This window comes from Lipotes vexillifer, unplaced genomic scaffold (assembly GCF_000442215.2).
Source record: "Lipotes vexillifer unplaced genomic scaffold, Lipotes_vexillifer_v1.1 scaffold491, whole genome shotgun sequence".
In the NCBI taxonomy this organism is placed as follows: Eukaryota; Metazoa; Chordata; class Mammalia; order Artiodactyla; family Lipotidae; genus Lipotes; species Lipotes vexillifer.
The window spans coordinates 1,233,749-1,246,206 of record NW_006770548.1 but is presented as its reverse complement, the minus strand read 5'-3'; the positions used below and the strand labels follow the sequence as shown (position 1 = coordinate 1,246,206).

At 42.0% G+C, this 12,458-nt stretch overlaps 1 protein-coding gene across 3 annotated transcripts in view; it reads left to right on the top strand.

The window, feature by feature from the left end:
• Nucleotides 1-12,458, top strand: part of QRICH1 (glutamine rich 1) — a 55,384-nt gene that overhangs the window by 27,870 nt on the left and 15,056 nt on the right. For all 3 annotated transcript variants that reach the window (XM_007446181.1, XM_007446182.1, XM_007446183.1), the window contains one exon: nucleotides 8,850-9,890. In XM_007446181.1, coding sequence (XP_007446243.1) covers nucleotides 8,850-9,890 — 1,041 coding nt within the window. The remainder of the gene's footprint in view (nucleotides 1-8,849; nucleotides 9,891-12,458) is intronic.

The window sequence follows — 12,458 nt, the reverse complement described above, 5'->3', positions numbered from 1 at the left end:
TCCCGTTGCGGAGCACAGGCTCCGGACGTGCAGGCTCAGCGGCCATGGCTCACGGGCCCAGCCACTCTGCGGCATGTGGGATCCTCCCGGACCGGGGCATGAACCCGCGTCCCCTGCATTGGCAGGCGGACCCTCAACCACTCCACCCCCAGGGAAGCCCTGTTGAGCAGCTTTTCATGTGCTTCTTGGCCATCAGTATGTCTTCTTTGGAGAAATGTCTATTTAGGTCTTCTGCCCATTTTTGGATTGGGTTTTTTTTTTAAAAATATTGAGCTGCGTGAGCAGTTTTTGGAGATTAATCCTTTGTCTCTTGATTGATTTGCAAATATTTTCTCCCATTTCGTCTTGTTTGTAGTTTCCTTTGCTGTGCAAAAGCTTTTAATTTTCATTAGGTCCTATTTGTTTATTTTTGTTTTTATTTTCATTACTCTAGGAGGTAGATCAAAAAAGATATTGCTGTGATTTATGTCAAAGAGTGTTCTTCCTATGTTTTCCTCTAAGAGTTTTATAGTGTCCGGTCTTACATTTAGGTCTCTAATCCATTTTGAGTTTATTTTTGTGTATGGTGTTAGGGAGTGTCTAATTTCATTATTTTATATGTAGCTGTCCAGTTTTCCCAGCACCACTTATTGAAGAGACTGTCTTTTCTCCATTGTATATCCTTGCCTCCTTTGTCATAGATTAGTTGACCATAGGTGTGTGGGTTTATCTCTGGGCTTTATGTTCTGTTCCATTGATCTCTATTTCCGTTTTTGTGCCAGTACCATATTGTCTTGATTACTGTAGCCTTGCAGTATAGTCTGAAGTCAGGGAGTCTGATTCCTCCAGCTCCGTTTTTTTCCCCTCAGGACTGCTTTGGCTGTTTGGGGTCTTTTGTGTCTCCATACACATTTTAAGATTTTTTGTTCTAGTTTTGTAAAAAATGCCACTGGTAATTTGATAGGGATTGCATTGAATCTGCAGATTGCTTTGGATAGTATAGTCATTTTCACAATATTTATTCTTCCAATCAAAGAACATGGTATATCTCTCCATCTGTTTGTGTCATCTTTGATTTCTTTTTAAAAATTAATTAATTAATTAATTAATTTTTGGTTGCATTGGGTGTTCGTTGCTGAGTGCAGGCTTTCTCTCTATTTGCAGCAAGTGGGGGCTACTCTTTGTTGTGGTGCACTAGCTTCTTATTGCGGTGGCTCTTCTTTGTTGCAGAGCATGGGCTCTAGGCGCACGGGCTTCGGTAGTTGTGGCTCGCTGGCTCTAGGTGTGCTGGCTCAGTAGTTGTAGTGCATGGGCTTAGTTGCTCTGTGGCATGTGGTATCTTCCCGGACCAGGGCTCTAGCCCACATCCCCTGCAATGGCAGGCAGATTCTTAACCACTGCACCAGCAGGGAAGCCTCATCTTTGATTTCTTTCATCAGTGTCTTATAGTTTTCTGAGTACAGGTCTTTTACCTCCTTACATGGTTTTTTTCCTAGATATTTTATTCTTTTTGTTGCAGTGGTGAATGGGATTGTTTCCTTAATTTCTCTTTCTGATCTTTCATTGTTAGTGTATAGGAATGCAAGAGATTTTTGTGTATTAATTTTGTATCCTGCAGCTTTACCAAATTAATTGATTAGCTCTAGTAGCTTTCTGGTGGCATCTTTAGGATTCTCTATGTATAGTAAGTATCATGTCATCTGCAAACAGTGACAGTTTTACTTCTTTTCCAATTTGTATTCCTTTTATTTCTTTTTCTTCTCTGAGTGCGGGGGCTAGGACTTGCAAAACTGTGTTGAATAATAGTGGTGAGAGTGGACATCCTTGTCTTGTTTCTGATCTTAGAGGAAATGCTTTCAGTTTTTCACCATTGAGAATGATGTTTGCTGTGGGTTTGTCATATATGGCCTTTATGATGTTGAGGTAGGTTCCCTCTATGCCCACTTTCTGGAGAGTTTTTGTCATAAATGGGTGTTGAATTTTGTCAAAAGCTTTTTCTGCATCTCTTGACATGATCTTATGGTTTTTATTCTTTACTTTGTTAATACGGTATATTACATTGATTGATTTGCACATATTGAAGAATCCTTGCATCCCTGGCATAAATCCCACTTGATCATGGTGTATGATCCTTTTAATGTGTTGTTGGATTCTGTTTGCTAGTATTTTGTTGAGGATTTTTGCATCTATATTCATCAGTGGTATTGGTCTCTAATTTTCTTTTTATGTAGTATCTTTGTCTGGTTTTTGTATCAGGGGTGGTGGTGGCCTCATAGAATGAGTTTGGGAGTGTTCCTTCCTCTGCAGTTTTTTGGAAGAGTTTGAGAAGGATGAATGTTAGCTCTTATCTAAATGACAGAATTCACTGGTGAAGCCATCTGGTCCTGGACTTTTGTTTGTTGGAAGATTTTTAATCACAGTTTCAATTTCATTACTTGTGACCGGTCATATTTTCTACTTCTTCCTGATTCAGTCTTGGAAGATTATACCTTTCTAAGGATTTGTCAGTTTCTTCCAGGTTGTCCATTTTATTGACATAGAGTTGCTTATAGTAGTCTCTTATGATGCTTTGTATTTCTGCCGTGTCCGTTGTAACTTCTTTTTCATTTCTAATTTTCTTCATTTGAGTCCTCTCCCTCTTCTTCTTGAGTCTGGCTAAAGGTTTATCAATTTTCTTTATCTTCTCAAAGAGCCAGCTTTTGGTTTTATTGATCTTTGCTATTGTTTTCGTTGATTCTATTTCATTTATTTCTGCTCTGATCTTTATGATTTCTTTCCTTCAACTCACTTTGGGTTTTGTTTGTTCTTCTTTCTCTAGTTCCTTTAGGTGAAAGGTTAGATTGTTTATTTGAGATTTTTCTTGTTTGTTGAGGCAGTCTTGTATTGCTATAAACTTCCCTCTTAGAACTGCTTTTGCTGCATCCCATAGGTTTTGGATCATCGTGTTTTCATTGTCATTTGTCTCTAGGTATTTTTTTATTTCCTCTTTGATTTCTTCAGTAATCTCTTGGTTATTTAGTAATGTATTCTTTAGCCTCCATGTGTTTGTGTTTTTTACATTTTTTCCCCTGTAATGAATTTCTAATCTTCATAGCATTGTGGTCAGAAAAGATGCTTGATATGATTTCAGTTTTCTTAAATTTACCAAGGCTTGATTTTTGATGCAAGATGTGATCTATACTGGAGAATGTTCCATGTGCCCTTGAGAAGAAAAGTGTAATCTGTGGTTTTTGGATGGAATGTCCTGTAAATATCAATTAAATCTATCTGGTCTATTGTGTTATTTAAACCTTATGTTTCCTTATTAATTTTCTGTCTGGATGATCTGTCCATTGGTGTAAGTGAGGTGTTAAAGTCCCCCACTATTATTGTGTTACTGTCGATTTCCTCTTTCATAGCTGTTAGCAGTTGCTTTATGTATTGAGGTGCTACTATGTTGGGTGCATATATATTTTTAATTGTTATGTCTTCCTCTTGGAATGATCCCTTGATCATTATGTAGTGTCCTTCCTTGTCTCTTGTAACATTCTTTATTTTAAAGTCTATTTTATCTGAGTATTGCTACTCCAGCTTTCTTTTGATTTCCATTTGCATGGAATATCTTTCTCCATCCCCTCACTTTCAGTCTGTATGTGTCCCTAGGTCTGAAGTGGGTCTTTTGTAGACAGCATATATATGGGTCTTGTTTTTGCATCCATTCAGCGAGCCTGTGTCTTTTGGTTGGAGCATTTAATCCATTCACATTTAAGGTAATTATCAATATGTATGTTCCTGTTGCCATTTTCATAATTGTTCTGGGTTTGTTTTTGTAGGTGCTTTTATTTTCTTGTGTTTCCCACTTAGAGAAGTTCCCTTAGCATTTGCTGTAGAGCTGGTTTGATGGTGCTGAATTCTCTTAGCTTTTGCTTGTCTGTAAAGCTTTTGATTTCTCCATCAAATCTGAATGAGATCCTTGCTGGGTCGAGTAATCTTGGTTGTAGGTTCTTCTCTTTCATCAGTTTAAATATGTCATGCCACTCCCTTCTGGCTTGTAGAGTTTCTGCTGAGAAATCAGCTGTTAACCTTATGAAAGTTCCCTTGTATGTTATTTGTCGTTTTTGCCTTGTTGCTTTCAGTAATTTTTCTTTGTCTTTAATTTTTACCAATTTGATTGCTATGTATCTTGGCATGTTTCTCTTTAGGTTTATCCTACCTGAGACTCTCTGCACTTCCTAGACTTGGGTGGATATTTCCTTTTCTGTGTTAGGGAAGTTTTCGACTATAATCTCTTCAAATATTTTGTCAGCTCCTTTCTCTCTCTTCTCCTTCTGGGACCCCTATAATGCAAATGTTTTTGTGTTTAATGTTGTCCCAAAGGTCTCTTAGGTTGTCTTCATTTCTTTTCATTCTTTTTTCTTTATTCTGTTTTGTGGCAGTGAATTCCACCATTCTGTCTTCCAGGTCACTTATCTGTTGTTCTGCCTCAGTTATTTTGCTATTGATTCCTTTTCGTGTATTTTTCATTTCAATTATTGTATTGTTCATCTCTGTTTGTTTGTTCTTTAATTCTTCTAGGTCTTTGTTGAACATTTCTTCTATCTTCTCGATCTTTGCCTCCATTCTTTTTCCAAGGTCCTGGATCATGTTCACTATCATTATTATGAATTCTTTCTCTGGAAGGTTTCCTATCTCCACTTCATTTAGTTGTTTTTCTGGGGTTTTATCTTGTTCCTTCATCTGGTACAAAGTCCTCTGCCTTTTCATTTTGTCTATCTTTCTGTGAATGTGGTTTTCCTTCCACAGCCTGCAGAATTGTAGTTTTTCTTGCTTCTGCTCTATGTGGTGATTTTTAATGAATTAATATTTTTCTAAGTTTCCTAGTTTAATTTTCTAATACAGTAGGAATTGTTATCTATGCTCATGTAAACAAAAGCTCTTTGGGGTTGGTCCTCAATCATTTTTTGAAAGGGTGCTGAGACCAAAGAGCTTGAAAACTTCTTTTTGTAGTAATTGGCTTCACCATTTCCTTTAGTCCTTGGTATAAAACACTGATTCTCCAACTTGAGCATGCATCAGTCACCTGGAAGACTTGTTAAGATACAGATTGCTGGGCCCATTCCTAGAGTTTCTGGTTTAATAGTTCTGAGCTGGGACCTGAAAGTTTGTATTTCTGATAATTGCCAGTGTGATGATGATGTTGGCCTGGAAACTACATTTTGAGACTCACTGGTGTAAAGAAATACTGCTTACGAGGAAGAAAACCTACTTTTGAACATCTACTATGTGTCAGTAAACATTATTTTATGCTCATGACAACTCTGTAAGGAGGTAGGCATTCTCCCCCTTTTTATTGTACCTCAGGAAACCGAAACTTAGAGGACTCACAGCCAGGAAAGTACATCATCACTTCAAGTCTGTTCACTTCAAGTCTGTTCTTAAGGCCTATACTCTTTTTTTTTTTTTTTAATATTTATTTATTTGTTTATTTGGCTGCTCCGGGTCTTAGTTGCAGCACACGGGATCTTCATTGCACCATGTGGGATCTTCATTGCAGCACACAGAATCTTTTAGTTGTGGGATGTGGGCTCTTAATTGCGGCATGCTAACTCTTTGTTGTGGCATGTGGTATCTCGTTCCCTGACCAGGGAATGAGCCCAGACCCCCTGCATTGGGAGCGTGGAGTCTTAGCCACTGGACCACCAGGGAAGTCCCAAGGCCTATGCTCTTTACACAGCCTCTTCCTTGCTTTTTTTTTTTTTTTGAAATCAGTAGTGGCTTTAATGAGATGTAATTCTCATGTCAGATAATTCAGTCATTTCCATGTGAAGTGTGCAACTTAGTAGTTTTTAGTCTATTCACAGAGTTGTGCAACCATTACCACATCAATTTTAGAACATTCTCATCACCTCCAGAAAGAAACCCTGTAGCCATTAGCAGTTACTTCATATTTTCCCCAATCCCTGTCTCCTGGACAACCACTAATCTACTTTCTATTTCTATAGATTTGCCTGTTGTGGACATTCATATTAATGGAATCATACAATATGTAGTCTTTTGTGACTGACTTCATTTAGCGTAATGTTTTCAGGGTTCATCTGTGTTGTAGCATTTTATCAAAATTTTATGTTTTTCTTACTAAACAACATTCTGTTGTATGGAAGTACTACATTTTATTTATCCATCAGTTGATGGATATTTGGGTTTCCACTTTTTGGTTATTTTAAATAATGCTGTTATTAACATTCATGTCCAAGTTCTTTTTTAAAATATTTATCTATTAATTTCTTTATTTGGCCACATTGGGTCTTAGTTGCGCATATGGTATCTTTCGTTGTGGCGTGCAGGCTATTCATTGTGACACCTGGGCTCAGTAGTTGCAGCACATGGGATCTTGAGCTCATGGGCTCGGTTGCCTCGCCACATGTGGGGTCTTAGTTCCCTGACCAGGGATCGAACCCACGTTCCCTGCATTGGAAGGCAGATTCTTAACCACTGGACTATCAGGGAAGTCCCTCATGTCCAAGTTTTTACGTGAGTATAGTTTCTGTTTCTCTTGAGTATATAACTAGGTGTGAAACTGCTAGGTCATATGGTGTGGTTTTCATATCTTTGTCGTACGCTATGTTTAACCTTTTGATGATCTGCCAGGCTTTTGTTTGTTTGTTTTTTAAAGTATGTTATAAATTTATTTATTTTTATTTTTGGCTGAATTGGGTCTTTGTTGCTGCGTGTGGGCATTCTCTAGTTGTGGCTTGCGGGCTCAGTAGTTGTGGCGTATGGGCTTAGTTGCTCCACAGCATGTGGGATCTTCCCGGACCAGGGCTCGAACTTGTGTCCCCTGCATTGGCAGGCAGATTCTTAACCACTGCGCCACCAGGGTAGTCCCTGCCAGACTTTTTTCCAAAGCAGCTACACCATTTTACATTCCCACCAGCAGTGTATGAGAATTCCAATTTTTTATCATCCTTGCCAACATTTGTTATCTTTTTTATTTTTTTATTTATTTATTTTTGGTTGTGTTGGGTCTTCCTTGCTGTGCGTGGGCTTTCTCTAGTTGCAGCGAGTGGGGGTTAACTCTGTTGCAGTGCGCAGGTTTCTCATTGGGGTGGCTTCTCTTGTTGCAAAGCATAGCTCAGGCTGTAGTTGTGTGGGCTTCTGTCGTTGTGGCTCACAGGCTGTAGAGCGCAGGTGCAGCAGTTGTGGCACATGGGCTGAGTTGCTCCGCGGCATGTGGGATCTTCCTGGATCAGGGCTCGAATCCACGTCCTCTGCATTGGCAGGCGGATTGTTAACCACTGTGCCACCAGGGAAGTCCCTGTTACCTTTTATTATTTAAAAAAAATTTTTTTTTTTATTGTATTTTTTGGCCGAGCCACACGGCATGTGGGGTCTTGGTTCTCCGACCAGGGGTGGAACCCATGCCTCTGCATTGGAAGCGTGGAGTCTTAACCACTGGACTTCCAGGGAAGTCCCTATTATCTTTTTTTTTTTTATTATAGTCAACCTCCTGGGTTTAAACGGTATCTCATTTTGCTTTTGATTTGCATTTCCCTGACGGCTAACGATGTTGAGCAACTTTTCATGTGCTTACCGGCCATTTGCTTATCTTCTTGGGAGAAGTGTCTGTTCAGATCCTCTCACATTTTTTGTGTATGATGTGACGATGAGGTCCAACTTCATTCTTTTTACATCGATAGCCAGTTGTCCCGGCACCATCTTTGGTTATCTTTTGTGATGTATATAATCACTGATCTACCTTCTTATTTTATACCTTCCTCATTCCTACATGAGTTCACAGTAATTTTTTTTTTAAATTTATTTATGTAGGCCGCACTGTAGTTGCTGCACATGGCATCTTCGTTGTGGCATGTTTTTAGTTGTTGCATGTGGACTTTTAGTTGCGACCTGTGGGCTTCTTAGTTGCGGCATGCAAACTCAGTTGCAACATGCATATGAGATCTAGTTCCCCAACCAGGGATTGAACCCAGGCCTCCTGTATTGGGAGCGTGGATTCTTACCCCCTGGACCACCAGGGAAGTCCAAGTTCAGAGTAATTTAGGTATGTGTGTCTGATGGAAAAATCTTTTCTTTTTTAAAATTATATACTATACGTAGCATCCTTTCATGCTGTTTTGTATGCTGAAGTAGCAGCAGTGAGACATGAGCTGCGTTATTATCAGAAATGCATGGTTCAGGATATAATAACCTTAGATTAAATTATCAGGAATCTGTGGCTTCTCTATTAAAACAATGCTCTCTTAAATAAGCACTCTAAAGAATCATTCAGCAGTGCCCATATTTTAGCAGCAAAGTTGGAGATATCTCCAAAAGAGATTTCAAACATTTTGTCTCTACTGTGTTTTTGTTGTTGTTGTTGTTGTTGTTTTTCTCTACTGTGTTTTTTTACTGTTTGTCTGTGGTGGGGGTAGTTTTGATCCTGAGTTGGGAATTGAATGCCTTCTGACCTTTTAGAACAAGATCCCCACACTTTTTATTGCTAACCACATGGATAAACTATTTTTTGTTCATACGCCTAAGTATATATTTATAAATTGTATACTTGTACTACTATGTCAGTATGCAAAAACAAAAGGGGTTACTTTTAAAAAGGAAGTCAAGAAATGAGCAAAAGTTTTGATATTTCCCACTTGGTAGTCTTGCTTGCTCTCAGGTGGATATGTGTTGCTCTGAATGCAACACATTCAGAGTGTGATGCTGGAGAATTTTGCCTGTGGTTTTGGAGATTATGGCCTCCTCAGAAGCCTTGGGTATGGCTTCACATTACCTCCTCTTCACATTACCCAGGGTTCCCGTCTGAGATCTCTTCTTCCCTTCGGGGCTGGATTCTCGATGTTGCCCTATTCACTCACTGGTGAATCTTGTCGCTGCAGGTACAGGTGCAGGTACAGCAGTCTCCGCAGCAGGTCTCGGCTCAGCAGCTCTCCCCGCAGCTCACCGTTCACCAGCCTGCTGAGCAGCCCATCCATGTCCAGGTGCAGATCCAAGGCCAAGCAGCACAGCCGACAGCCCCCTCCATCCAGACCCCATCTCTGCAGAGCCCCAGCCCTTCGCAGCTGCAGGCGGCCCAGATCCAGGTGCAGCACATGCAGGCGGCCCAGCAGATCCAGGCTGCAGAGATCCCAGAGGAGCACATCCCACATCAACAGATCCAGGCTCAGCTGGTGGCTGGCCAGTCTCTTGCTGGGGGTCAGCAGATCCAAATCCAGACTGTGGGTGCCCTTTCCCCACCACCGTCCCAGCAGGGCTCACCTCGGGAAGGGGAGCGGCGGGTTGGCACGGCCAGTGTCCTCCAGCCAGTGAAGAAGCGCAAAGTGGACATGCCCATCACTGTGTCCTACGCCATCTCAGGGCAGCCGGTGGCCACCGTGCTGGCCATTCCACAGGGCCAGCAGCAGAGTTATGTGTCTTTGAGGCCCGACTTACTAACAGTAGACAGTGCCCACCTGTACAGTGCCACTGGGACCATTACTAGCCCTACAGGAGAAACTTGGACCATACCTGTTTACTCTGCCCAGCCCCGGGGGGACCCTCAGCAGCAGAGCATTACTCACATTGCCATTCCCCAGGAAGCCTACAACGCAGTTCACGTCAGTGGCTCACCCACAGCCCTGGCAGCTGTAAAGCTGGAGGATGACAAGGAGAAGATGGTGGGCACCACGTCTGTAGTGAAAAACTCCCATGAAGAGGTAGTGCAGACCCTTGCAAACTCTCTCTTTCCAGCACAGTTCATGAATGGCAACATCCACATTCCAGTGGCTGTGCAGGCCGTGGCAGGCACATACCAGAATACAGCTCAGACTGTCCATATATGGGACCCTCAGCAGCAGCCACAACAACAAACCCCCCAGGAACAGACGCCACCGCCACCACAGCAGCAGCAGCAGCAGCAGCAGCTCCAGGTTACTTGTTCAGTAAGTGAGACTTATCTGTAGGGCAGCCTGCTCCCTCAGGGCCCAGTGCAACACAGAACTTGCCTGGTAACCTCTGTCACCTCTGACTTGTTTACAGGAATGATGTGGGTCTTGCAGTAATACAGTATTTAGTATTTTAATTAGAGTTGGGGAGAGGGGACAGGAATGGCAAGAGAAGCTGTGGAACAGGCAGGAATTCTAGCCTGGTACCTGGAGGTAAATGAAATGACCAGTAACTGCTTTGGGGATAGATGCCTGGAGTGCTTTTTTGTGATCTCTTTAGGAAGGGTAAACTTCTAGGTAGAGACTAATGGGTCACCCCAAGTGTTATCTCTGTCCCAGAAGCTGCTTTTTGCATCACAAATGAACAGATCTAGTGGAACCCCTGTAGTTTAGCACACAGGCTCTAAACTCTTCACAGCTGAGAGAGTGTTAAATTGTTCCTCCTTTAATTGTCATCTAAAGATGGACTACACTGGACACAGTATAGGTGAATTATGAGATCTAAAATACCTTCCGGTGGGCCTGTTAAAAGTGATCATCTTTGGGGAATTCCCTGGTGATCCAGCGGTTAGGACTCCACACTGCCATTGCAGGGGGCACGGATTTGATCCCTGGTCGGGGAATTAAGATTCCCTCAAGGCATGTAACATGGCCAAAAAAAAAAAAAAATGATCATCTTGGGAGTCTTGAATAAGCCCCCTATGCAGTGGGACTTTCCAACCGTGTTTTTATGTTCCTTAAAAAATAGTTAAGACAAGCCATGGTTAATTGAGTTTTCTGTCATGGCAGCTATATTGAGCTAAGTTGTTTGTTTGTTTTTAATAAATTTATTTTATTTTTGGCTGTGTTGGGTTTTCATTGCTGCACGCGGGCTTTCTCTAGTTGTGGTGAGCAGGGGCTCCTCTTCATTGTGGTGTGTATACCTCTCATTGTGGTGGCTTCTGTTGCAGAGCACGGGCTCTAGGCACGCAGGCCTCAGCAGTTGTGGCTCGTGGGCTCTAGAGCACAGACTCAGTAGTTGTGGCACACGGCTCAGCTGCTCCATGGCATGTGGCATCCTCCCGGACGAGGCCTCGAACCCGTGTCCCCTACTTTGGCAGGCGGACTCCCAGCCACTGCGCCACCAGGGAAGCCCTGAGCTAAATTTTTTAACTTTTTATTTTGAAATGATTTTAGATTTATAGAAAAGTTGCAAAAATAAAACTGTTGAAAATTTTTTTTTTTAAAGAGGCAATTTTTTAAAATTTATTTTTGGCTGCGTTGGGTCTTCATTGCTGCGTATGGCCTTTCTCTAGTTGCAGTGAGCGGGGGCTACTCATTGTGGTGGCTTCTCTTGTTGCAAAGCACTGGCTCTAGGCGCACGGGCTTCAGTAGTTGTGTCACGTAGGCTCAGTAGTTGTGGCTTGTGGGCCCTAGAGCACAGGCCCAGTAGTTGTGGCGCACAGGCTTAGTTGCTCTGCGGCATGTGGGAATCTTCCCAGACCAGGGATCGAACCCATGTCCCCTGCATTGGCAGGTGGATTCTCAACCACTGTGCCACCAGGAAAGCCCAGAACTGTTGAAATTTTAACTTTAAAATTGCTTGGCTCTTTTATCTTTTCTAATTGTTAATCTTAAGGCTATCACAGATCCACCTTTTAAGACTGTTAGTAAAGTTTCTGGTCCCTTGTTTAGCAGACATTTTGAGTGGATGTAGGGCCTCTGGTCTCATGGGACTGGTGAAGGTAGTGTGCCTCAGCACAGGAGCTCTGGGAATGCATGTGAGGGAGCTGGCACAAACAAAGCACTGTTAGACCAGGGACCACACTCAGAAACTCAAGATGTAAATGATTGGGTAAGCAAAAGCTGACTGAGTGGTTTCATAGAGGCAACAGTATGTTAATCTTAAGTGACTTTGTTAAGGACCTATTAAATATCCCGCTGTCAGGCCTAGAAGTAGAACAAGACAGTGTCATTACTTTGGGTAGCTTATAGTCTAGTGGAAGTGAGAACATATGATTTGTTTCTGTAAAGTATAAAGCAGCATAATCAAGTGTGACAACGTGTGCTACACACACAAAGTCAAGCTGGGAATTCAGAAATCAATCTAGGTTAAATGTCAGCAGAGGCATCTTTGTGGAAAAAATGGCATTTGATCTCTAGTTTATAGCTTAGATTGACAGAAGGATGGAGCAGGATGAATAAGAGCCAGGGGTGGACACAAGTGATATGGCCTAGGTTAACATGAGAGGAGGAGAACCATGGGAGAGGAGTTAGTACAGGGGGCAAAGGGGCTATCTTCCCTAAGTGAAGAGCTGATATGATCTGTGGTAGGAGAATTTTCCAGAATCCTAAGAGTCATGGTAATAAGAAGAATCAATTACTGATGTGTAGAATTGATTGCATGTAGGAGAGACCAGACAGGAGACTTGTAATGGTGCTCTGTGCTGAGCTTTTGCTAACAGGGATGGAGCATATCAGGCCTCTCCTCTGCTCTCCTGGGCCTGATGTTCCAATTTGCAATTCAGGACTCTTGTTGCTCATTGGGCTCTGCTTGTAATTTGCACATCTGGGCCCTTCAGCAGG